This window comes from Agelaius phoeniceus, chromosome 17, assembly GCF_051311805.1.
Source record: "Agelaius phoeniceus isolate bAgePho1 chromosome 17, bAgePho1.hap1, whole genome shotgun sequence".
Taxonomy (NCBI): Eukaryota; Metazoa; Chordata; class Aves; order Passeriformes; family Icteridae; genus Agelaius; species Agelaius phoeniceus.
Genome location: NC_135281.1, coordinates 9,475,795 through 9,502,262, shown reverse-complemented (window position 1 = coordinate 9,502,262; position 26,468 = coordinate 9,475,795). Strand labels below are relative to the sequence as shown.

The 26,468-nt window shown below is 44.2% G+C and overlaps 2 protein-coding genes across 12 annotated transcripts in view; one reads left to right on the top strand and one right to left on the bottom strand.

Annotated features, from left to right (window-relative positions):
• Positions 1-5,618, bottom strand: part of TPD52L2 (TPD52 like 2) — a 39,032-nt gene extending 33,414 nt beyond the window's left edge. For all 4 annotated transcript variants that reach the window (XM_077187225.1, XM_077187226.1, XM_054644409.2 and 1 more), the window contains exon 1: positions 5,615-5,618. The gene's annotated coding sequence lies outside the window, so the exon portion shown is untranslated. The remainder of the gene's footprint in view (positions 1-5,614) is intronic.
• Positions 5,619-5,875: 257 nt separating this feature from the next.
• ZBTB46 (zinc finger and BTB domain containing 46) overlaps positions 5,876-26,468 on the top strand; it is a 53,016-nt gene continuing 32,423 nt past the window's right edge. Inside the window, exons 1-5 of one of the 8 annotated variants that reach the window (XM_054644243.2) lie at positions 5,876-6,096; positions 6,544-6,724; positions 13,040-13,167; positions 14,890-15,028; positions 21,561-22,530. In XM_054644243.2, coding sequence (XP_054500218.1) covers positions 14,975-15,028; positions 21,561-22,530 — 1,024 coding nt within the window. In that variant the 5' untranslated portion in view covers positions 5,876-6,096; positions 6,544-6,724; positions 13,040-13,167; positions 14,890-14,974. Of the gene's footprint in view, positions 6,413-6,514; positions 6,725-13,039; positions 13,168-14,889; positions 15,029-21,560; positions 22,531-26,468 lie in introns of all 8 variants that reach the window. The other 7 variants (XM_054644242.2, XM_054644240.2, XM_054644241.2 and 4 more) reach the window with 7 other exon arrangements.

Below are 26,468 nucleotides of genomic sequence, written 5' to 3'. Positions count from 1 at the left end.
TTTCTTATTATTATTTTAGAATGGGAAGCAAGCAGAGATGTGCTGCTCCCCACACCCTGCAGTTCAGCTCCAGCACAGCCCTGCAGGGAACCCTGAAATTGGAGCTGTCTGAGCAAATTCAGGACACTGGAGGTAAAAACAAATGGAAGCATCAGGGCAGGAGCAAAAGGAAAACAAGCTCTCCACACCCTCTCAGCTGAGGAGGCTGGGAATGGAGGTGGGTTAATGCTCCCAGAGTAGAGTGTCATCCCAAGCTCCACATTAACAGGAGCAAAACTTGACTCAGTGCTTAACCCAGCTAAACCCTGGCTGTGGCCTGAGTCGATAGGAGAACCAGCAATTGCCTGCTGAAACCCCAAACCACACTTCCCAAACTCCAGGAGTTATGTATATTTTTATATATATGTATTTTTTAACTGTTGCCTCTGCCTGTTGCCAGCACAGCTCCATGGCACGCACGGCTTTCATGGATCACACTGAGCCAAGGACTTACATGCAGCCCTGCAATTTCCTTGGGTTCTGAGTAAAATGAAATCTTTGCAAACAGAGGGATCTATTTCAGTGAAATCTCTCTTATACACTGGGTTTGTAGGTGTTGTGGTAAAGAGGGTTGTGCTTGACTGAGAGACAAATCAGACTTTGAAGGATCTGGGACCATGGGGACGTCCCTGCTTCTGTCTCCTGAAAACGGGTTTGTCTGTTTCTAAATGAATGCTGTGAGCTCCTGATAATGACCAGGAGAGGCTGCAGGAGCAAGGGAGGGTGATAGTGGAGGAGGAAGAATCAAAATTTATTCTGAATGTACTGACATTTTGCTGTTGGCATCAGGACAAAGCCTGGCCCAAGCACCGACATTTCCCAGATGTGCAGAGGTGACAGTCTGCAAAAAGCTGCAGAAGGAGAAGATCTGGTTAAAGACCACTGTCCAAAGTGCACAGCAGTGAGCTGCTCCTCATCCATACCTGGGACAGGAGGAAACCTGGGAAGGGGTGAAGTACCAGCGCACTGTGATGCAAAATACAGGAGGAAACAACTCTGAGGAGAACCCAGGCTGAGAGAAAGGAAAGTGGAGATCCTTTATTGCAGGAGGAGGGTGGTGTCAGCAGGGCACAGAGATCTCTTGAGCTCCAACCAACACACAAATGGCCTGTGGCTTCTGGGTGGGACTTTGAGGGGCCCAGGTTGGTTCCAGGCTCCCAGTGAGGACCACAAGAATCAGTGTTTGGCTGCTGCTGGGCCACTCCAGGGAGGGGAACAGAGAAGGATGATACAGAGCCAGAGCACAGTGGAGATGGAGCAGGAGAAGGTGGTGACAGAGCTTGTTGCACCCCCCCTGCCATGGCCCCAGCATCCTTCATCCTTATGGTCACCTGCTGCCTTGGGGGAACCTAAATGGACACCCCAGAGCTGAGCTCACCCAGGCCACAAGAAGTTGGGAGTGAGGGACTGAATTTGACAGCCTGGATGTTTCTCCACTTGAGAAGCTTTGAAAGGGAATGTATTTTTGGAGCATTAAAGATCAACTGTTTGACTCTGGCCAATCCTTTTCAAGAGCAGCACCAAAGGAGGTCAGTGGGATGTGTTTGGTCAAATATTTTGTACATGACCATCATCTCTCACCCCCTCAAGTATTTACAGACCTGAGAGCATTTCCTGCTGTTCCCCCCTGTTGAGTATCTGGTGTCTCTGCTCCAGCAGGACGGTCCTGTGTGTCTCAGTGCACGGTGAAGCCATGAAGGACCACCCCAGCGCTGCCCTTGGGTGCAGAAAACAAAACTAAATCAGCACAATGTGTTTAGTCCCACAAATGGCAGCAGGTTTACCCAGCCAGCAGTGAGACACAGCACAGGATAATGAGAACAAATCTGCGGGGGTGGTGGTGGTGGGGAGATGGGGTGGAAAGAGGGAGGTTTACTCTCCAGGGTTTTTTTGTAATCTTCACTCACCATATTTAGTAGGCTTGTGACTTGCCCTTGCTAGCTCATGGAGAATTCCCCCAAGTGTTTACTCCCACAACCTAGCAAATGCCTCAATACACATCATGGAAAAAATACAATCAACATCTTCACTCCCACTAGAGAAGGAATTCCGACTTGCCCGGCACAGACCGGGAGTATGAGCCTGTGAGAGAGACAAATGCTGCTTCATTAGCTCCCCTCAGATGTGGTTTACTCCTCAAGTGACCTGGTCAGGGCTGCACCACCTCCCTCCTTTCCTTCACCTAAGGAACCCCTGACCTTTGGTCAGGGCAGTGGGGACAGGAATGTGGGTCCTTTAACCCTTTCCTCTGACATCTGCCAGCTGCTCTCCATGCCGTGCACAAAGCTGATGGTCCTGGGATTTCCAGGGATTCAGAGATGCTGTGAAGGGCAGAAGAGGAGCTCTGCAAATTTGTTTTCTTCCTGCTATACCTAGGGAAGAGCAGGGTTTGGCGATGGAGAGCCAAGTCTACCTTGTACAGAACATGGAAACAAAATGGGGATCACTGAGAGCAGAGACCACAGATTGCCCAGGATTGCTTTGGACTTTGGAACATCTATTTCTACAATACTTTAGTAGAGGGAAAAACAGTAGTTAGGCCATTTAGATTTTGTCAACCTGTTCCCAAACTGCCTGCATGACAAGGACATCCAGGAAATCATTTCAGTTTATCAAATGTAGAATCTCCTACAACTGCAATGAACATAAACTAGAATAGAGCTGGAAAGAGGAGCTGAAATGAGAATGTTCAGTGCTTCTGATGATTTGGAATTTCTGGCCAGGAATTTCTTTGCCCATATTGGCAAATTTGGGGAATTTCTGCCCAGGGAAGTGGTGGAATCACCATCCCTGGAAGTGTTCAAAAATTTGCAGATGTGGCACTTGGGGACATAGTTTAGTGCTGGGTTTGGTAGCGCTGCTTTAGCATTTGGGCTTGATGATCTTGGAGGTCTTTTCCAACCTCACCAATCCCATGGGTTTTGCAAATGGGACATGGTATGAATGCAGCACCCAGCCAGCTCTCCTCTGCTGCTGTCTCCTGATCTGGTCCTACCATACCCCAGCACAGGAGGCAGTGGGAGGATGGTGCTGACTTATTTGCACTGGAGAGGTCTTGGAGATTGTGCAGGGAGCAATCACAGGGGTGATTGTGCAGGGAGCAATCACAGAGGTGAATTTCACTGCCTTTTCACTGAAAAGGCAGTGAAATTCAGCAGCACACAGGCCATGGTGCTTAATTTGCCCACTCAGGGGGGAGCACTGGCACGTGGTGGCATATGGCTGTGCTGGGGGTCCAAGTGCTTTGGCAGAGCAAAAGGAACATATCAGGGCAACCCCAAGCACTCTTGTGCTACAGGAATATGGTCTTTACCTGTTGTGCCAGTGGCTAAAACCCATCAGCAGTGTGATACCACCAGTCTCTGCCAGGGTAGAACTCTGTGGTATAGTGGGTACCAAGGGATGTGGACTCGGGCTAGAAACACGTGGTCTGTAACCTCTGGCATGATATTACACTCCTAATCACTCCTTTGCACGCCAAAAATCACAGGAACTACCCCAATTACTCCAATTTTTCCTCCAAGCTCTTATTTTTCCCATGCACATCCTTTCCTTTTTCATGAGGAGAAAACACCTCTCAGGGCATGCTGAGCTATTGCAGTATTTACCTAAAATACAATACAAACTTCTAATTGAAGGAGAGGGGGCTTGGTAAAAGAATATTAAAGCTTTTCAAGTCTCCTGAAATCCTTTGTGTGGAACAGCTTTGGGAAACGGGGCCTGCTGCCACCCTCCCCCTCTTGGGAACATTCCCCAGGGCAGTGCCCGGGCAGCAGCTGCTGCTGCTCCGGGGGAGTCAGCCCAGCCTGACACACAAACAAATACCACAGGAAGAAATGCTTTCTTCCAACAAAGACCTGGGGAAGAAACCCTGGGCAGGAGGAGAGGAGGGGAGAGTACATCCTGCACCTGAGGAGCTTTGGGGTAGCAGGGGAAGCTTGGCCTCAAACGGAGGAGTGAGGAAAGGCAGGAATGGTTACAGCCACAACCAGGTATGATGCAGATGTCATGCAAAATGAGGCATAATGGCATAAAGACAAAGCTCCACTCTCAACAGCCCCTTGAACCTTCGTGTTTCAGCTTAAAAAAAGCACTGACTCAAAGCACAGAAGGATTTAATACCTGCAGGTGTAGGGGGGGCAGATACATGTGAAAACCAGTGCAAGCATTTAGGGTGGAAAAGGAATTTTGCTTGTTTAGCTCTGGTGCTCCTCACCCACAGGTGACAGAGGCTGGAAAACATGTTCTACACAGGATTGTGTGTGCAGAAAGAGCAGGTGGCAGCAGGAACCCCTGCCCAGCATCAATTCTGTGTTGCTCAAGTCTAAGAAATTGTGTCCTTGGTCACATTAACAACTTCTGCAAAGTCTTCATTTGCATTTTAATGGAACTCTTTCTAGGAAGGTGGTGCTTGGTCTCTGTTGCAATATAAAATGAAGAGGTAATTAAAAACATGCTGGAGTGAAAAGGCATTTTGTTTTCATTAATCAGGTTTATTCAGAGTCTTTTTAAAATTAAAGGTATTTAGGGTATGTGGGAGGAAACGGGGGCAGGAAAACACACTATGGAACATCCGTTTATTTAAATTACAGATTTTAAAGTGGAAAGTACACTTTTTGTAAGGGAACGTCCTATGGATTAAGAGCACCTTATAGACATGGATTTGAATGAAGAGCAGGCATAAAAGTCAAATCTAAGATTTCGACAGCAGGTCTGCCTACTTGAAAGCCAGAGATGAAGGAAATACATAGGATGGGGGAAAGGAAACCACGGAGGAAATTTTTAAACCTTCGGCACGCGATTAGCCAGGCAATTACTGTGATTACACACCTAAGTCAGTTAACCGTGCAAACGGCCATTCCCGTTGGTCAGACAGGTATTTCCCCAATTTCGGGCGCAATCACAGCACGCAGATGTTGATTAAACAGTTTGCAAGCGTTTTATCTGCTGGACCAGCTCCTGCTTTCACAATCCAGGGACCGCACACAGCCCCGAGAGCGATCCCCGCTCGCCGCAGCCATCGTGCGACCGCGCCGATTCCCCCACGCTCCAGACCTATCCTGCCCTGTTAAGCTCCGTCCTTTGAAATATAGGGCAGTTTCTGTCAGATCCTTCAGCGCGACAGTCAAAAGGGCAAAGCCCTGCCCTTTGTTGCAGCGGGAGGTTTTCCATTGCGGAGCTGGCTCTGATCTCCATCGCTCTGATCTCCATCCTTCCCCGACCACCGGCCTCGCTCTCTGGCCATTACGGGTCAGGGGGCTCGAACTGCGCTTATTTTACATTATTTCGTTTCAGGGCATTGTGCGAAATACAGCTCAGTGTGTACAACAGGGGGAAAGTGATTTTTGTTTCTCTCTGAAAGGTCCGGACGAGGCTGCGGCGCTGCCCCGCTCCAGCACCCGCCGCCCTCCATCCCGCGGTAGGGCTTAAGGGACGCGGCGCAGCCGCCCCTCCCGGAGCAAGGCGCACCTGCCAGGGACAGGAGACAGCCGGGGAGGCCCGGGGAGGTCCGGAGCAGGACCGGGGTTAGGATCGGGACCAGGACCGGCACCGGGAGCGATCCCCAGCTCCCGCCGCCGCCCCCGCCTCAGCGCAGCCCCCGCGCTGTCCCGGCGTGCCCCGCGCGCCGCGCGCCCCCGCCCTCCCTCACTTCCGGTGTCCGGCAGTGGCAGCGCCGCCGGCGGCGCCCCCGCTCCCCCGGCGCAAGGGGAGGGGGGCGTGCCGAGGGGGGCGTGGCGGACTGAGGGGCCGCCGCCCAATCACCGCCCGCCGCTGGGGGAGAGTGGGCGGAGACAGCGCCGGCACGCGCCGCGCAGCCCCGCCCCCCCGCGGCCCCCCCACCCGCCGCGGGCTCGCGCCCCGCGCGCCCGAGGGAGCGTCGGGAGCGCGCCCGGGCGCCCCCCCTTCCCCCCCCTCCGCCGGGTTCTCCCCCCCCCCTCCTCCGCCCTCCGCCCCCCCTTCCCCTTCCCCTCCCCACCCGGGAGGAGAGGCACGGAGTGACCGACGGAGCCACCGCTCCGGCCGCTCCGACACCCCGCTCTCCTCCATGGGGCACAGGTAAGCGCGCCGCCCCCCGCCCCCCGGGGCGAGCGGGGGTCGCCATGGCCGCCCCCCCACCCCTTGAGGGGCGGCGGGGAGCCCCCCCCGCCGCTCCCGCACCGCCGCCCCGGTGTTATCCCCGTTATTATCTCCCTTATTATGCCCGTTTTGATCCCTATGCCCGCTTTTATCCCCGTTTTTATCCCCGTTATTCCCCCCACTGGCTGCCCGCCGCGGGGGGAGCGCGGCCGGTCGCGCCCTGCCCGCCGAGGGGGGCACGGAGCCTTCTTTGGGACGCGATGTCCTATTTGGTGTGGGTGGATGGCTTAACTTGGTAAGTGCCGGGTTTAACCCCCCTCCCCCGGCCCTCCCCTCCCCTCGCTCCTCCGCCCGCCCCCCCCTCCTCCCCGTAACCTCCAAAAGGGGAATTTTCCAGCTGGTAATTTCTGCTGCGTCAACACCCAGCTCAAGGGAGAGGAGAAGAGACAAGGGGGCATTTTAACAGCAGCTCCACTTGCGGATAGCCAGCCTCAATCCCGGCTCCAGCATTAAAACCCTTTCCGCCCCCTAAAAACCAGCATCCGTGCAAGTTGGACCAAGAGTTTGTCAGGAGTGTGGTTCAAAACTGCTTGGAAAAAGGGATGAGGTAATAATACTGGTGAAGCATGTTGTATTTCTCTCTTTCTGCGTGTCTCTCTTTCTCTTTCTCCCTCTCCTCTCTCCTCTTTTTTTTTTTTTTTTTTTTTTTTTTTTTTTTTTTTTTTTTTTTTTTAAAGCCAGGCCTGTTTTGGGTTATTGTCTCCCCCTAAAGCCAGACATAGATCGCCTGGCCTTGCCTCCATTTTAATTGCAGGCTGAAATGGGGGAAGTGACCCTCTTTTAAAAAAAGAAATACAAAAAACCCCAACAAGCAAACAAACAAAAAAAGCCTTGAAAGAATAATGCTGTTCCTTTGGGGGCGATATAGGTGATTTTTCATCAGGCTGTAACAAGTGCAAAAGTGGCTGGAAATGTTCTCTGTCATGCTGGGAAACTAGTGAGGTGTCCTCCCCCCTCCCCAGAAAGAAGTGCTGGTAGAATTTGGCGGAGGGGAGAAGGAGAGGTGCTGGGAGAAGCAGGGGTTGTGCTGCTGGATTGCCTTTGTGTCTCTGTAAATAGACATGTCAGTTCCCAAAGTAATACAAGTAGTGTCTGATAACTCAATCCCAGATGACAAATAGAGAATGGAGCAGATTTTCAGGACTGTAATAGTGGGAGGATTTCTCTTTTGAAACGGAGAGGAAAAAAAAAATGTTGGTACCTCCTGAGGAGGTTCTTCCCCGGCACGTTATTGTGGAGCGGAGCGTTCGGACGGAATCCGGAGACATAAACCCCTATTTATTTATTTTTACACCTGACCGGGGAAAGATAAACAAAGGAGAGTTTAACAGCTCTTTAATGAATTCCTCATGCTTTTTATTTTGCAATCCCAATGATTCATTTGGCAAGCCTTACAGAACGGGATTATTATCAGCATTGTTTAAAGCCATGCTAATTAGGAGATGTGTTTAGCAAACAGTGGCGTTGTAGACACCTGGACCAAAGTTTGTGCATGCATTTTAATTGCATCACTGGTATCATTTTTAGCATTTAGTTGCTGTCATTGAGATGTAGGTCTCAGTTTGTGGACTCAATCAAGTATTTATTGAGTGTGGGTTCCCTGTATGCACAGATCAGCCCTGCTACTAATGCATTAAATGTGTTTTCTCAAAAAAGACAGGGAGTATTTTTTCTCTTTTTATTTCCCTGTGGGGATTATAAGAAAAGGCAGTGATACCCAAGAATAGTGAGAAAAACATAATATTTGAAGAAGAAGCTTTCTGTGACTGGATAGCTCTTTTCACTTTAATCAATACCTCACTTTTATGCTTTTATAGCGTCTTTTAATTGGAAATAAAATTTGACTTTCCCCTTCTAAACTCTCTCACTGTTTGTCAAGTTTTATATTTTGAAATCCTTAGTGATGGAAAAAAATGGGTGGAGTGTATTATTAGTCACAATATTTTCAACATGTGGTGAGGAATTACAGCTTTGAGGTGTTTTTTGGGAGCTGACAGGGAGCAAGCAGAGGAGAATGAGCTACAGGACAGAATTCAGGGGGCTCCCAAATGGCTGAAAAATATCCCGTGGTTTGGTGCGTTCATGGGATAACTGAAATAGAAAACGAATCTTTTGGTTTTGATGCAGCGTGTCCAGGAGGGGGAAACTCACTCACAGTGAAACTTCTCTCGCGGTTGTTTTCATAGGCTGTGTGCTCGCCTGGGTGCAATTGAGTCGATTTCAGGCTGGTACAAAAAACGGGGCATTCTAGTAACTCTCACCTTAGGTGTTTATTTCTGTGTTTTAAATGCTGCTCTGATCTGGGGTGTGTAGGACTGAGCCTTTGAAAACATGACCTGTACTTGGGGTTCTCGGAGGCTGGAGAAAATGGGCCACTTTCTCCCCGTGGTCTTTGTTTTCTGGGACAGTTGTACAACAGTGGATATGTTCTTTGCGAGAGGATTTTTTTCATTTTTTAATATCTGGTAGTGCTTAGAGGAAAACCAGTTTAGCAGCTCCCCCCTCCCCAGCACCCCTCTGTCAAAAGGAAAAATGCCTCATGTTTGGAAGATCTGTTAATTGCCTGCTTTTCCTCTGGTGATGTGCTGTGTTTCTGTGAGGTTCAGCATATTCTTTTTGTCTTTGCTATCCACTTGGGTGGATTTTTTTTTTTTTTTTTTTTTTTTAGATCTGTGTTTTTGAAGTTTCTAAGCAAAGTTTCCTCTCCTCCCAGCAGCAGCAGCGCAGAGCAGGCTGACACCCAATCCAAACTGCCACTGCCTGCTTTCAGGGCAGAATTATTTCATAAACAGCTCAACCTTTCCCAGGACATTTTTCCCTTCGTGTTGCTGGTTTTACTGGCTGCTCCAGAGCGCTCTGTAACGCTTTCCAGACTCCCCCTGAATTGGTAAAAAGCATTCACAGGGGTTTTCCATGCTCCTATGTGCTTAGTTTAATGGGCAAACAGAAGGGCAGGGAGAGAGGGTTTAGTTGAAGTCTTTGAAGAGCTACCTGCAGTTGTAATGGTTATCCCACATGTCTGTTATAATTCCCAGGAGGCAGCAATCTGTGTCCATTCCTGGCTGGGAGCGCTACCCTGGAAAATTCAGACACTTTACACAGAGAGATTAATTCCATTTTTATATTTCGCTCCTGGCTTGCGCTAGGCTGGAACATTTTGAAGTGTGGAGCTCACCTGTGTTTTCTGTGTGTGATATTTGAAACTGGGAGTGTGTTCATAGTGAAAGCGAGCAGGTTGTGTGCACAGAGCAGGGGTCATGTTAGGACCTGGCTGTGAGGCAGAGGCAGGAATTTGGTCTGTAGGAAATCCTGCCATCCTACTGCATCCCCAAAGCATCTCCGTGGGAGTTTTGATGATATTTGGGCAAGCACAATAACAGTCAGGGCTCCAGTGTTAAAATTTGTTGCTTCAAAACTTCACTTTATTCTCTTCCCGAGGACTTTTTGTATATTTGTGTTTGCAGCCCCCTTAAACACATCCTTCAGTTGGGTTTCTCAGTTCCCTCTGGATCTGCACTCCTTTAGGCAGGATGAGAAATAAAAGCCTGTATCACTTCATGTGGGGCTTCTTTCCTTGAGATGCAAGAGGGAAGAATCTCAACTTCCCTAAACAGATGAACAGTTTTCTGGTTTGTGCTGCCTTGGTGTGTTTGGATGCATAAGGGTGTCCATCCCTTTTAGAGGGAAAGCTGCTCTTTGGGACTCACTTCCCATCCTCCAGCTGTTGATTGAATGTGCTGCTGTGTAACTTCTTGTTACCCATCTCCCCTTCTGTGAAACAGGGGTTTACTCAGCTCTCCCAAACATTTTCATTTATACTGATGAAAAATTGTACTAAAAGTGCTTATTCTTCATCAAGGCAAACCAGTGTGAAGTCCTGGGTGAATTCCCTCTGGGATGTGGTGGAGTCCAGAGGCTGTGGGTGGGGTTTGCTGTCCCTTACCAAGTCAGCTGTGGTGCAGTTATTTTCTGAACAGTTGCTTTAACTTTCTTTCATACCCATGTATTTAAGAAACATCAGGCTGCTGCTGCTGAGATGCTGGTTTGGAATAGTTTCTGAGCACAGGGTGAGATCCTTGACAGCCATTCTAATGAGATGGAAATTTGTTCCCGCTTGGCAGAGTTCAGTTGTGCATAGGTAAGGATGTCCCTGGCACAGGAGGGGAGAGGTGGCTTTGCTGAAATGTGACAGATAGATACTGAATTAGAGCTGAAATTCACCTTTTTGCCTTGATTTTTGGGAATGTGGCTGGCTTTTATTCCAGCCCAGACAGTGATGATCTTGTCCTGTTGCTCACTTGACTCATGTGTGCCCTTGGGAAGAAAAACACCCTGCAAATGTTGGAAGTTGTCCTGTGTTTGATTTATAGTGACTCTGAGTTGGCATCTACTGTACTGGAAAGAGGCACCAAGGTGTCAAAAAAATTCTACAAATACATCTATGAGCTTGTGTGTGGACTAAAATACAATTGTTAAGGAGAATGTCAGTGTGTACCAGGACCTTACCTGCCCAAGAACCATACTTAGCAAGGTTTTCTATATTAAAGAATATATTTATACCTCTGTATATTGAAATACCTAGTTATCTTTCCTAATTATTGCCTTGCCATGTATTGAACAAAGTGCTTATTCCATCCATGTGAGTTTGCTTCCTGGTATTTCTCACCTCATGGAGAAGGGCTCTGCAGAAAGCTGATATTTCAGGGCTTTGGCTCGCTCTCTTGAGGAAAGGGTTAAACAAAATTTGCACCTTTTGCACTGATACAGCATCAGAGGAAATGCCTTCCTGACTAGTGCTCAGATCATGCCATGAAACAGAAGAATCAATGGTCTGTATAGGACATTAGGTGCTTAAAATATCCAAACCCAGCTAATTTAAGTGCCAATAAATGAAGTAGTCAGGGCCCAGTTGCTCTTAACAGTCCTGCTACTATAAGGTTGGAGAATGAGGTGGTGGCTAAATATAAAATGAGCTTTTTGACTTACTTCTTGTTACCAATGTCTCCATGTCTCCTTCTTGGCTTCACTCCCCCCCCCCCCTTTTTTTTTTTTTTAGTAGTAGTAGTTGATCAAATCTGGATTATGAGATTTGTGCTAAAAAGTGAACCAGCATCCTTACCCAAGGCACAGAGGGCTTGTCCCATGAATTACACAAACAGAATTAGGTTGTTCTCAGAGCCCTTCATGTGTTATCTTTAGTTTTGCATCGGTTGATTCTTTTACTCTTAGATTATTCATGACTCCTTGTGTTTCTTTTCTGTCTTTTAGGTGATCTTTCTCTTGGTTTTTACCCCTGATTTTCTTCTTTTTAAAAATCACCACATGATTCTTCCTCCTTTGGCTCCCTCCTTTTTTTGTGTATTGAGTTTGGGAACTTCGGCAAAGATCCCCTAATTGAAAAGCCAAAAACCAATGAGAAATTTTGGGGGAAACCATTCTTCAGGGCAATTCCCAGTGTGATAAGTTTACAGTTCTCTGATCCTCTTTTTTTTTTAAGGTACTTTTTATGTTGTTTTTTTGACTAATAGATGCACAGGGGCAGAGGCTTTTTGCTTAGATTTCTGTTGTGACTTTTTAAAGTAAAAGCTTAAGATCTTGTAGGAGATCTTAAGGAGATCTAATGGCACTTGGACAGGTAAGTGTCATATGAGCCACAGGCATTTGAATTTTTCAGGTTGTTTTTTAATCTTTGCTGCTAGATTAGCAGATATATCTGTAGCTAAATTCTTATATTTTTTTGATGTCACCAGACTTCTCAAGCCTGGTGCCCTGTGCCAGTTCTGCCAAGTTCTTGCTGTGTTCTACAGGGTCCATGACATGAGTAGGGTTGGGTCTGTTCTCCTGGTGCGACCAGATGAGAGAGGGAGCAGAGATCAAAAATAGGGGAATGATTTGAGCAACTGTTCCTGTACCAGGATGGGAGACAGGCAGATGGACAGAGTTGGAAGTTCTGGGGAAATGAATAATGGAAATGCAGAGGAAATCCAAGTGCAGTGGAAATATTTCTGCAGGCGAGCAGCTGGAACTGGGTGCACACACCTGTGCCCTGGTGCAAAGGTGCATCCTGTGGGATTAGCAACTTCTTACCCACTGGAATATTGTATTTCAGGTGCATAGCTTTTACAGAATGGAAAGTAAAGCTTCTGTTAGTTATTTACATATTTACATCTTCGTTTTTGTGTTTGGGTTGTTTGTTTGTTTTTTTTTTTTTTAAGTTTTTATAATGTTTGCAAGAGAAGCAAAGTGCTTTCCTCAGTACCTTTGTGGGTGCTGCTTGGTGGTTAAAATCTGGGGATCATGCTGGCTTTTGAAGGCTGTGATGCAGTTGAGGTGGATGGGAATAAAATTCAAATCTGTTCCTTTCACACAACATGGACACATGATTTTTCTGTAACCTTAGGCAAATATTTTGGTTTGGAGGGGAATCACTATAACCATGAGGTGAGGTTAATTCCAGCCCCATTTAAAGCGTGTGGCTGGCAGAGGTCACAGAAACATTAACTGAAACTTACATGTCAACTGAAACAACGTTGTTAATTTTTTTTAAATCCTTTTATAAACTGCTGGTTTTTTAGAGTGACATTTTCAAAGCACTTCTGGAAGCATAGTCAGGAGTTGTTAACAGTCTTAATACCGGTATGTAAAACTCCTTCTTTACATTAACACAAGGGCTAAATCATTTTTCCTGCGTGATTAATTATAGGAATATATCAGAATGTTTCTTGTTAAAATGGCAAACAGTGTTGTAAACGTGCAGTTATTTTAAACATTGCTTGTAATTACGTGGCACTGAAGGGCTTTGTAGTGAGTTAAAATTTGGATTTTAATTTTTGCCTCCTATTCTTTCCATTCCCGAACACAGGACATCTTATGAACCTTCTGGAGCTTCTCAGCAGAGACCATTCTCCTCTCTTCATTGAAACATGCACTGTCCAGCTGTGAAACATTGCAAGGTTTATTTTTGCTGACAGGAAACACTTTCAAGTATCGGTAAGCTCTCAGCATTTCAAAGATATTTTTGTCATGTGGTATAGGAAAGAGAAAGGGGACCTGGAGAGAACACGGTTATGAGAGCTGAAACTTCCTCATAAAACCTGACTTAACAATTATAACAAAGGCTCATTTTGAAATCTTGGTTATCTGCAAAAGTTGGAGAAATACCTGTGGCTGTTCTGCTCCCTCCTTGTGGCAGAGGTGCCTCCATCCATCACGGTCCCTCAGTTCTCATCTCTTTGATCACAAGAGGGAAACAGGTGCAGAGCTCCAAGCAAAGAAGTAAAAGTGCAGGGCTCAGCTTTGCCGTTTTTACCAATCGGTCCTGGCTCTTTGTGTGCTCTGGGACCGGTGTAAGTGAGAGTTTTAACAGTAATGGCCCCATGTCTAAGTAGAAATACATGCACCTTGTTAACTTTGCTAACAAAGTAGTTTCCCATTTGTCTGGCTTGGTCTGGCTCCCTCACTTCACCACTTTATTTTTTCTTAACTGTCCAAATAACAGCACTAAAAGGAGCTGGCCAAAACAATTGCTGTGGAGAAGCAATCAGAAATAGAGAAAGGCAAGACTTGGCAGTCCAGAATAGAAACAGAGAACAAAGTCACTGGTGTTCGCTTCAATTGGGTCATATTTGTTTTCAAGATTTTCAGTTCTGCTGTTTTGCCATAAGACTGCTTGGATTTTCCTAATTACCTTGTTTGTTTATTAGATATTTTATTTCATCTGCTATAATGGCATTAATTTGTGTTGGAAAAGCTTTCTTAACTTTTATCTTCTGATGTTTCCTTTCACAATCTGTTACTACAAAAGGTCAGTCTTGAAGTCACCAGTATTGATTTATAGCTTATTTTCATTAAGAGAGCTAATCTGTGTATTGAAAGGGTTTGAAATGCAGAGATTAAAAAGGACTTTATTATGGCTAACAATATGAAGTTTTGAATAAAGTAGACTCAGAAGTGTTAGATTTTAAGTTAAATGTTGCCAGTGTGATGTATGTGCTATTCTTAAAAAAAAATAAAGTCTGTTTTATATAAGAAAAATAGGTGTCTAAGATGATAGTTGTAGTGAATATATCCTCACAGACAAAAGCCTTGGTGTAGTTGAACTATTCTTACTCCTTGTGCCTTGTAACCATAAATACTCAGGTTTTCTCTGAGAAGCCTGTCTGTAATGTGTCTTACTATACCTAAATAATCTGTATTTTACACAAAACTTTACAAATCTTGAGATTGTTTGGTCTCTTAACCCAGAATGGTGTCAGCCACTAGAAATTGGCAGCTAAACATTTTGAGAGCAAATTCTCCTGAGTGTTCCACTGCAAATTTCTTTCAGGAGCTGTACTGGTAGCTTTTAAAACTCAGTATTTTATAGGTCAGATAAGGTGAGTCTCTTCAAAGAGTCATTAAAGTGAGAATGTTTTGAAAAGCTCCCAAACAGGAAACCCTGTTGTTCAAGGGTCTGATTGAAGTTTTAGTAGCTAAAATTAGACCTTTTTGTTCCCATACCTTTAAGAAGTAACTCTTGTTTACATTATTACAAAGTGGTAGCCAGGCTTTAATTAATTTCAATGTATTGATATGCTTGGAGTTGACTTTTTTGGAATTCAGTAAGTCACAAGTAAAGATGTCATAAATGTGAGTTTGGAGGGAAAGGACTTTAAAACGTTTCACTGTTAGTTTATTGCTAATAATTTGTTCTGGTTTTGTTTTTTGTCATAGTTCTGTCTTTCTCCTACAAGAGTTCACACCAGCGCTGTCAGAAGGTCACAAACAGGGCACTACCTGTGCTGCCCTGGGGCTGTTGATGTCCTCAGCTGTTGTAGGAGAAACACTAGACCTGGAACCCAGTTTGTTACTGGTAAGAAGTAATTGTCTTGGATTTCATTTGTTTATTTATTCAATATTGCAGTTTACATGTGTTTATTAACTAAATCTGCAAAAATTGCTTGTTACTTAGAATATAGCAAAAATGCATATCTGGTATTTTCTTTTTTTCCCCCTAAAATTTTTAACTTTAGTTTCTAAATTTTGAATTCTAATTACCCCCTTCCTGAAATGTGGAGGACAGCAATTTTCACTTACCTATCATTTTCAGTCCTGGTTTTCTTTTGAAATTCTTCATGTTCTGTCAGAGCTAATGAAGGTTAATAAATGGATTTTTCTATGAAATCCTGTGTTTTGATTGCCCTTTTTTGCTGTCCAGCTCCTGCACATTGGCTGACCCATAACTTCAGGTGGATAGTTTGACAAGTGAAAGGCCACAGCCAAGTCTCTGGTTTAAAGTTTTGGAGTAGAGTGAAATGTTTAATAATGACTCCCTGCTATTTTAAGTTGTGCTGCTGGAGTTAGATTTTCCTTGTTCTTGTCTGGACTTTGGAAACAAAGCTTTAATGGATGGTGAAATGCTGGAAGTGTGCAGTGTTCTACTCTGCTGTTTGAACTTTACTCGTGGACTTTCTGGATTGTGTCTGCTACAGATTCTAAACAGATGTTGTTTTAATGTTCTCTATGGTGGGGCAATGTTGGCTTGAAGTTGGAGAAATTTTAGTGAATCAGACCAATGTTAATAAATTTTTGTAGGGACTTGGAGCTCTTTTTGCCCTGCAATCACAGACAATTCAGTGGGGCTATCAAATTTGGTCTTGAAAATGGAATTAGTATTTCTCTTTAAGTTTACTAAAAATCATGTGCCTCCCAAATCCCTGCCCTTTCTGTAGTTCTATAGTTTTTCTCAAGGTGAATGGTGAAACTTTTATTTTCATCCTGTGAGTCCCAGCCCATGAGCCCCTGCACTGCTGGGCTGCAGTTAAATGTTCCCATCCCTGCTCATCAGGGAGAGGTGCTGCTCCTTGTCTGCATCAAACCCTGAGCCCTGAGTGACCCCTCTGGCCCAAGGGTCTGCTTTGAGCTATTTACAAACATCTGCCTCTTTCTCCTCCAGTTCAGAGTTGTGGTTGGGATGAGCAACTTAAAGCAAGGGATGATTGGTTTCAGGAATCAGAATGGGGTAAAGGAGTCTCTTTTTTGGCAGCTGTTCATTTTTGTAAGCTGTTACTAATATTTATTTTGGACAAAGATGACCATATGAATATAATTTGGTGTTATATAGTATCAAGAAATTGAAACTTTCAGAATTGTGTGCTGCTGTTCCTCAAACACAGGTGTGAGACAACACTGCTGTTGTGGGAATTTGTGCTTGTGAAGCTCCTGAGCAGTGCCTTTGCAGAGAGTTACCATCCATGAAGATTCTGAGTCTTCTTTTTCTCTCCTTTACTGTTCTTTTCAGTTCCTAAGGGGTTTTGTTCTCCATTCTTTTCAGCACAGGGCAGATGGGGAGTAGGAATCCTGTGCATTTCTGTTGTCTTTAACTGGATAAGAGTGAAACTTGCATGCACACAGTGTCTTGTTGTGCAAGGAAGCATTTCAAACCCAATCTCACCTTACAGAGCTCCTTTGCAGAGGAATTTTAAAAATGTTGGAATGTCTTGGGAGTGGAAACATGGACAGGACACAGGGGAAGCAGAGAAGTGGGGTGTGTTTGTTGGATTTTTGTGTAATAAAGCATTGGAGTGAATTGGAGTTCTTCCTTAATCTGTTTTTACTTTTCTCTGAAGGGAGAGGGGGGAGGAAACAACACATTTTTGGTTAAATTCCAGTTGGCATGTTTTCTCTAGGGAGCAGAGTGGTGGAGGAGTGCACTAGTGAGCATTTTGGTGCTCTTTACCTTTGGTCCTTGGTTTTAAGTGTAGAAACATGCTGAGAAAGTTGATGTAGATGAAATGCCACGTAGTTTAAATCTACAGTTCACTTACATTCTCAGAAAAGAAAAAGTAACTAACCAAACAAATCCTAACAGCAATCCCCCCCTGCCCCCCCAAAATAAAACCAACCAAAAAAACAAACCTCCAGGCCTTTTTTTTCCCCTGTTTTCTTTCTGAGGGAAGGAAGTTTATTTTTGTCCCCACTATTTCCCAGGGGACTGCTCTGTAGAGGATTTTGTGTGCAATTCATTTGTCATCTGTGACTTTTTGTCAAAATGTAAGTAATGTACTGAGATTTAGCTGCAACAAATTTGTGCTCCCTAATTTTAGTGATGTTAAGATTTTGGTTAGGAGACTCATTCGTGGGCTGAGAAATTTGCCAATAAATAAATATTTACTCTTCTTAAAACCTTTCCAATGGGAAGTGAAGTGTGATTTAGAATCCTACTGTGCCATCAGGTGCTATTTTCATGTTTAAATAACTGTACTGGCAGTGCAAAATAAACCACTTTCATAGGTTCACTCTAGCTAGGGTTAAAGATTGTATAAATTATTTATGCTTACTTCAAGACCGGGGTTTTCTGATATGAGAAATAAAAGCAATCCTGTATCTCTACAGAAGTTTGCATGAAAGTGACTCTTAAATCTGCTCACTTTGTGTTCTTGCTGTTAAGTGCCATGGTTTAGTTTGGGACATTTTTTTTTAGTTCTTTTTGGAGGAGTAATAGACTTGAATTACTGCCTGTGAACTGGCTTATGAAGAAAGCCTGATCTGCTACAGTTTTATTTTGTGGAAAATCTTCAACTGAGCTTTTCTAGTTCATTGGCTTCCTGGAAAGTTTTCTTGTGGCCATGTGGCCTAAAGAATTCTGGTGGATGCTCAACTTTTAAAGCCTTCATGTACTAAAAAGACCTGAGATAAACCAAAAAATACATCATTAATCTTTGAGGTCTGTTTCTAAGAAATCTCCAATTTATTCCATCTTCACTGTGCTTCTACAGAAGTTTGAAGGCTACAGCTTTTCTGAAGAAATCTTTCCACAACATTTTTAAGTGGAAATAAATATCCTTACCAGGGAAAGGGGAAAAAAAAAAAGAAAAACAAACCATCAACAAGCCACAAAACAGCATGTGAAATTGGAACACAAGAACAGGGTTTTAAAGCTTCCTGAATTTTTAACTACTAGCAAATTGCCTTAAATTTAACTTGGATTAATTCCCTGGTGATCCTTGACATTAAACGGATGTTCTGGTTTGACATGGGTAGACAGAAAACTAATTAATTCCTCTGAATTTGAGGCATATTTAATTTTCTTCCCTAAAGACCTCTTGTTTAAAAGGTACAATGCTGTGACAGATGTTGGGTGTGAGGGAGCAGACCTTGTGACAGAGGAAGATCAAGACATCTACAGTAATAATTCCTGATTTGGAAACTGTTACATTTTATTGATTACACTGAACACGGGAGTGTCCACCTCACTGCTTGCTTGGAGGAGCTGTCATGTGCCCACCTCAGTGGTCAGAAAGGAGTCTTGCAGAGATTTTTGTGTCCTTATGTTTAGTAAAAATTCCCTGGTATCTTTTCTCTGACCTTATCTTCTATTTCCTAAAGAGATGAGCAAGACATCCATCCATCCATCCATCCATCCATCCATGCATGTCAATGCCTGAACCTCAAACTGCTCCAGTCTAAACCAAAAGTAGCAAGAGACATATTTGAAATTCTGTATTTCTGCCACAGGCAGCTTAAAAAAGGACAAGATGTATCTGAAGTGGATTGTTATCAGTGGGGGGGAGACCTGACCCAATGAACTAAACTGAATAAATGTATGAGATAGCAAAGAAATAAAATCTCAAGGAATTGATACAATTTCCAGTTGAAGACTATTTCCAGTTGAAGAAGGAAAAATGTGCAATAAATTCACAAGAGCAAGTGGACACATTGACAAATACTGTGATGCTAATCTGTATGAAATTGAGGAAGAGAAAATTATCCTTGCAGGAGATTTCCTGGCCCTCCTCCTCATAGTTCCAGAGAGTTTGTGTTTTGGAATATGGATTTTAATATCCATGAAGGAACAGTGAAAGGAAATGCCATATCCAGAACATTCTGACCCTTTCCTCACTGTGGGCTCTGAGGTTTTCTTCCATCTTCCCCTGAATTGTGTGGATATGGCAGCTGTTGGAGACACGACTGGTGATGGACAGCTCACTTTATCCTATGTGGCAATTCTTATTTCCTGAGGGGACTAAGCTGACTCTTCAGCTCCTAAAAGTAGATGCAGTAGTGGTTTCTGGAATAAAGACAAAACTGAGCTGTCACTCTGCCTTAAGAGGTGGTTCTTTCCAACATGGAGATGTTGGGAAGTGCTGGCAGCCACCTCCAGAGCCTGGCTTAGAGAGATGCTGTCCTGGCTGGTGCCAGCACAACCTTTTGAGGCCAAACACCTGAAAATGAATTTATTTTTCTTTCCATACTCCCCAACCTTGATTCTTGGTTTGATTCTCATAGATTTATTTTGTTTATTTGAGACAGAGATGGTGTCTGGGTGAGGATTTGGTTTGAGGTCTCTGGGCAGATTTCTGTGGTAAATAGGTGTGTGCAGCTGCACTGGTATTGACCTCTTTCAGTTCAATAAAAAAAAAAAAAGAAAATATTGGCTTCTCTGTGCATTCTGTGCTTAATTCTGCAGAAAAGCTGCATGGTTTGAAGTGGATGAACACAGTTCAGCCTGCCTGTGTTGCAGGAAGAAGGTCCTTCCTCTCTAGAGGGAAGCAAACATTTCTCAATGATCAGGGACCAGCTGGCCTTGCAAATTAGGATCTTTGGGGCTGCAGAGAGGCAGCTCCATCCTTGCAGAGCTGGAGGAGCTTGGAGCAGTCTTGCATAACTTGAACTTTTGAATCATCAGGTGTCTCTCTAGGAGAAGGTCCCACCTCACGGATGTTCTGTGGGCTGGGAGGTTCTTTTCCAGCCCACAGTGACTAAACTGCAGCTATTTTGCTCCTGCCAGTGATAATAATAGCACAGGGTAGGGGAAGGGGGCAGGGTACTTGTGGATCTGTGTTCCACAGACCAGGAAACACACTTGAATGTGCCAAGGAAACTTCCTGAATCACGGCTGCACTGCCCACTGCTGCGAGCCAGTGGGAGCAGATGGTGCTGAGTTTGTGTGTGAGCTCTGTGCATGTTGGAAAGGGGCTCCAGGCTGGAAACATCCTCCTTAAAGTCAGTGCTAACCCTGAACCATGTGTGCTTTGAGGCTGTACAACCTCAGAGGTTTTGTTTTTATAAGTAACAACCAGCAGCCCAAACCCAGGCTTCTGATGAGTGTGCCTGCACATAATAACATTTGGAACTGGGTCCAGTTTTACAGTTGTGTGTTGACATGTGGACACTCATATCAGTTCTACAGTTGGGACTTTTTATGTTAGGACAAATTTTAAGCTTCTGAGAAAAAGAAGCTTCACCTTGGTGCTCTTAAATAGTTGGACTATTAAACCACTGTTCTGTGGTAGATAAATCTGGATAGTAAGTTCCAAAAAAAGTGGTATAAGTTAGAGAAAATGGCAGAATTGAATGTCAAAGGATTTGTAAGGCTGTGGAATTAAAGGCAAGTATGGAGTTGCAAAGATTGTAACTGGAAAAAATTCAATCTGAAAATCCTCACACTGCTGATTACTGTCAACATTTAGGACCTTTTTTCTGTTTAGGGGTGTAAGAGGAAGATAATCTGGAGCATAACTTAGAAGGTACCTTGCTGCTGGCACCAGCTAGCCTTTTATTTTGGATAATACTGCCAAATTTTATGAAAGGTGATCAAATGCCCTGTGAATTTTTCTCAGCTTCATGTTGGTCATAAGGATCCTTTCTTTAGGTGATCATGAGAAGTTCTCTACTCAGTATCTGGGGGTGGCTGCAGGGTAAACTTGGAGATATAAAGCAAGGAAATAACAGATTTAATGCAAAGTATTGCTTGTAAGTAGTTCAGCTTCAAATAACTTTAATTTCATAGTTGTGATCTATTGCCAGTTTAGTTTGGGTGGGGACTTAAAACTTTTCTTGGATTTGCTTGTTGCTCTTGTGACTTTTAAACTATTTTTATAGCCCCTCCACGGGAGTATAACAAGGGAAATGCTGGGTTCAATTGGCTCTTGCTGTTTGAGGATTTCAGCTCCTCTGTGTGCTGCACACAATGCTTGTTCCCTCGAGGAAAATGTGTTACAGCGTGCCCCTCAGTAGGCTATGGGCATCTGAGCATGGTTTCAAGTGCAATATCTCTTTCAAAACCAGATTTCCACAAATTCACAGTAAAAACTGACAGCTGTTCTTCTCGGCTTACTTCAGATGGTTTTTTTTACAAGTTTGTAGTAATTTAAAGAAACATTTGCTCTGGGATATTACGAGCCACTGGAGGACTGGCTTCAAATCTAGTCCTTTTTAATGTAAATTATTTGAAGTCTGGCCAAAGTAAGGTGCATTTTGTAATGAATGTGGAGGCATTGCAGGCAGTAGCTGTATTTGTGGCACTCTTCCCAGATGAACCCGTTGCTTCTTTTGGTACAACCCAGGGTTTGTCTCAGCCTTGTCTTGGATTTTGTAATCCTATCATTTCCTTCCCTCTGCAGGACTTGTGGAAGAGGAAACATAAAGATCTCCAAATGAATAACCGAAAGGAAGATATGGAAATTGCTTCCCACTACCGTCACCTGCTGCGGGAGCTGAACGAGCAGAGGCAGCATGGGATCCTCTGCGACGTCTGCATCATCGTGGAGGGCAAGATCTTCAAGGCTCACAAAAACGTCCTCCTGGGCAGCAGCCGCTACTTCAAAACCCTCTACTGCCAGGTCCAGAAAACCTCAGACCAAGCCACAGTCACCCACCTGGACATTGTCACCGCCCAGGGCTTTAAGGCAATCATTGACTTCATGTACTCGGCGCACCTGGCGCTGACCAGCAGGAACGTCATCGAGGTGATGTCGGCCGCCAGCTACCTGCAGATGACAGACATCGTGCAGGCCTGTCACAACTTCATCAAAGCAGCTCTGGACATAAGCATCAAGTCTGATGCCTCGGAGGACCTCGTTGATTATGAGCTGGGAGCCCCTTCCAGCAGCAGCACGGACGCTCTGATCTCAGCAGTGGTGGCTGGCAGGAGTATATCCCCCTGGCTGGCTCGGAGAACCAGCCCAGCAAACTCCTCTGGGGACTCAGCCATTGCCAGCTGCCACGAGGGAGGGAGCAGTTATGGGAAAGAGGATCAAGAACCAAAACCAGACAGCCACGAAGACATTTCATCCCAGTCTCTCTGGGCTAGTGACATGGGCTATGGGTCTTTGCGTATCAAAGAGGAGCAGGTGTCCCCGTCCCACTACGGAGGGGGTGAGCTGCACTCTGCCAAGGATAGTGCAATACAGAGTGGGTTCTCAGAGCAAGGAGGGGGGGATGGCTGGCAGCCCACGGGCCGCAGGAAGAACAGGAAAAACAAAGAAACTGTCAGACATATAACACAGCAAGTGGAGGATGACAGCAGGGCAAATTCTCCTGTGCTGCCCCTTTTACCTGCCTCAGGATGGCCGTACAGCAGTCGAGACCCAAGTAAGTAATTCTTCCAGTTTTTGGGGATGAAAACGTTGAGTTAATTAGATCTGTTTATGGGATGATCTTATCAGCCTCTGAAATAGGAGCTTGCCAGAAATACAAAATGTAGAAACTTGTGTTGCCAACAATTTAGAAGCACCAAGCACTGTGTGGTTCAGTCAGGAGCCTCAATGGAGGTTGGTTCTCCTGTAAAAGTGGTGGTTATGTTTTGGCTTTGAACGACATGAATCACCCCAAAACCACCACTAAGTGTTGGAATTAATGAGAGAAAAGGTTAAAAGAATTTATTTTAGCAGGTGTGGACATTGATGTCAAGGTTGAAGAATTTTCCTTTCACTGTATATTGATGAGGTAATTACACCACACACGCAGGTGTAATTTAGTCTTACCGATAGCATCTTCAGAATTTCCTGGTATTCAGGTGTCACTTTCTCTTGGGTAAGAAAACCACCATAGCTTCTTGCTGGTAATGGCAGGATAAGTGTTTAGTAACTCTCAAGAACAACATGTTTTTCTGAGGCATCACTATGGCTTCAAGTGTATTTTGATGTGTGACTGCTTGTGGTCTGAGACGAGTGGCTGCGTTTAAAGTGTGTAGCCAGCAAGAAAATTGTTTTCTTGACTTCCTTTGAATCTTCAGTAGTTATTTTTTTTGTCTCAAGATAGCTGGCCCGTTCGATTCATTAATCTGTGGCAGTAAATAGATTCAGGAATGCTTCTGGACTAGGAGTTTGGTGGGTTTTTCTAAGGACTTATGGGAGTGTGTTAGTAAACTCTCTCAAGCTGACTTCAAGAACTTAGTCTGTGCTGTGAGTTAGCCTGTGTTTCATTGCATACCAAGTCAGCCAGGAGAAGGGTGTGTGAGATTATAGACTTTTATGTTGCCAAATTTGGATTAAAAAAACAATACAAAGAGTACTGAAAGTCTTAAAAGTCTTTATGGGTTGAAAAAGGAGGTTGAAGTTGCTCACATATTGGAGTTTAAATGTGGTTTTCATTGAACAGTAATTCTGCAAATGTCTTGAGATTTATTATGTTTTATGGTTATCTGCTGCAGCAAGATAATTGCATGTAATTATTCTAATTAGCTGATGATAAAATCTAAACAACGTCAGAAGAAAAATACAAGATAATTTAAGACAACAGTGATTTATGAAGAATCTCAATTTTTGCAATGCATGTATTTTATCCTTGTTTTGAGTGAAGACTCAGCATGGATTGCTTGGTCTCTGTTCTCATGCAACTAGTTTTCATCTTCCACGGCATCCCATAAAAACAGCTCCATCACTTGTGCTGTCTGAGGGATGTGGGTTTGGACAGGTACCTGCAGTGAACCAGACATGTTGGAGTGGCTGCAGAAACAGAGCTGTAGCTCTGATCCTCTTGGAAAGCTGGGTGCAGACTGAATATCTTTATGGAAAATAGTGCACAACAGCAGAGGTTGTATTACTGGAAGCTGAATGAAACTTAGATTATTTAATTCCTAATTGTTAAGGAATTAAATTGCAGTGGCTGCTCTCAGATGAGAGGAAGATGGCTCGGGGGGTTGACTCAGCACAGTGCTGAGACAGCATGTCAGCAGGCACATCAAATTATTTGTTCCAAATCCTGCCTTAAGTGCAGTTTCCAATAAAGGAGGTGGTTTCAGTGGTGGGAAAAGGGCAACTGGATGGTGGTGGCTGGGGGAAGAATTTCAATATTCCAGCAATAGTGCTGGTAAAAGACAAGAAAAAAATGAGTGGCAAGACTTCTTGCTGTCCAAAATGAAAAACGAACAGGTGTGGGGGCTGCCTGTGCTGGCAGTGGCAACTGGCAGAGAGCAGTGTGTCCATGAGGAACAAGGGGGGTGTGGAGACTGAGCTGCTCCTGGCCTCCCCAGCTTGGCCATCTGGAGAGGTGAATGCAGGTGAAATTCTCCTTTCTGCCCTGCTGGACTGGGAGGTTCCTCTGCATTGTGGGGCCTGAAATTGTGGAATGGGTGCACGTGGGCTTAGCAGCAGGGGTTGTCTCTGCAAGCCCTGCCTGTGTTGTAGGTCAGGTTGTGGTGTCTTTGGGGATTTTTTTCAGTATGATTTCAAAGGATTTGAGATCCATACATGTTCAGTTTTGATTAACCTTGGACACCTTGTCCACAGGCAGCCTCTTGTGTGGTAAACCTTGGTTTGGGGAAAATCAAATGGGCACTCAGGTGAGGCTGCTGCTCTTTCACTGTGAAGTAGAAGCAACCCTGCTACCCCAAAAACATCCCTGTCTGGGGCCCTGCAAGCAATAGGGTCTTCTGGTCTTGCATGAGTATTTCCCATATCCAGCAGATGGGAGATTTTTTCCAGCAAACTTCATATCCTGAGCTACAGGGTAGTGCTTGAGCTGGATTTTGGTACCCCAGATTCTTCCCTCTCCTGTTAGAATTCAGCTGTGCTATAGGGATGTTGCAGACTTGAATCCTAAGTGTGAAGAATAATTGATTTTTTTTGTGTGCAAATGGGTAATGACAGTGCAGACACTTGTAACAAGTATTTGGGCTGTGCTTAAATTTCAGCTTGAAGTTGTCTTTGATTTAGTCATGTCAGGTTTCATTTTTTAAAACAGACTTCATAGTCTGGGGCTCTCTTTTACCTCATTTATTTAGAAGTATCCCTATCAGCAATGTACACAGCTAAGATGGAAAGCTACTCACTCACTGAGGAAATGGGTGTTGAATGTTCTTTCAGAAGTAACTGGGAGGAAAGAAAGTTACCTAGAACTCTCTGTTCTTTGAGGCTCGTTCACTTTTCTGATCCTATCAGTTATTTTAAGATGCTGCTTGCTAAGGCTGAAAGTTCTTGCTGGGTTCACTGGGGTGGTTTACAAATGCCTCTCTAGTGCTGGGCTGACACAGACATTGCATTCTGGAAATGCAAAAGCTGATTAAGGAGAATACTTCTTCAAAGCTCAGTCTTCCTCCTAAAATGGTGTCAGGTACTCTTTTGGTCTTGTTGCAGACAGCACTGCATTTCAGCAGCATTTTGGAAGGGGAAACTTACAAGGAACCGTTGCATCACCCTTTAAATTCAGTGATTATTTGGGGCAGGATATTCACAGATGAAAAATTTGTGAATTACTTCCTACTTTTCTGTTATATATAGGATTATTTAATTCCTGTTACATTACAAAGAAGAACATTGCAGTCACTGAAACTTTGGTTTTGAAACAACTCAGCTCATTCACACTCAGCAATGATGCTGCTATCAGTGGGAAAAACATTCTTATCAGTACAGGCAGGTGCAAATCAATGATATCTCAAAAAAAGACACAGATTTTATTTAAATTGAAAGGCTAAGAAAGTTCTGTGTGAATCCATTGATTTCCCTTATGCTGGTGGGGTGCTGTTGAGAGTTTTGGAATCTGACAACTTTTGAGATTAAAATAAAAAGGAGTGACTGGAGTAATCTTATTAATGTTAATCTAACATAATGGAAATAGAAGAGATTGCTAATGTCTGCCATGAAGATTGTCTTTTTCATCCAAGAAAGAATGATCAAATGGGATTTGCAGAAGAATGCAAATGGAAAACTGAGGTGCAGGACTGGGGCTGTGATTCAGCTCTCAGTTTCTCAGGGTGGTGTCAGTCAAGCACAAAGCTTGATGAGCACCATCTTTTCATGCTAGTCTCTATTTATTAATTTGGACTGTCTGTTTAGCATCAAACACATTAGATTTTGTCTTTCTCATCCTGTTTGGGCTGTTCAGGATGTCAGTCTGTCATTCCTTGTAGGAAACATTCATATATATGTTTTCCTCATCAAGACACATTAACTTGAAGCAGCAGTCCTCCAAAGTAAACTGAAGGATGGGCTTTTATAAATAATAACTTTCTTCATATTTGAGCCAAGAAGAATGTCCTCCATGGACTTGCGAGAAGAACAGGTCTGCCTTTTATTTTATGCCTTTTTCTT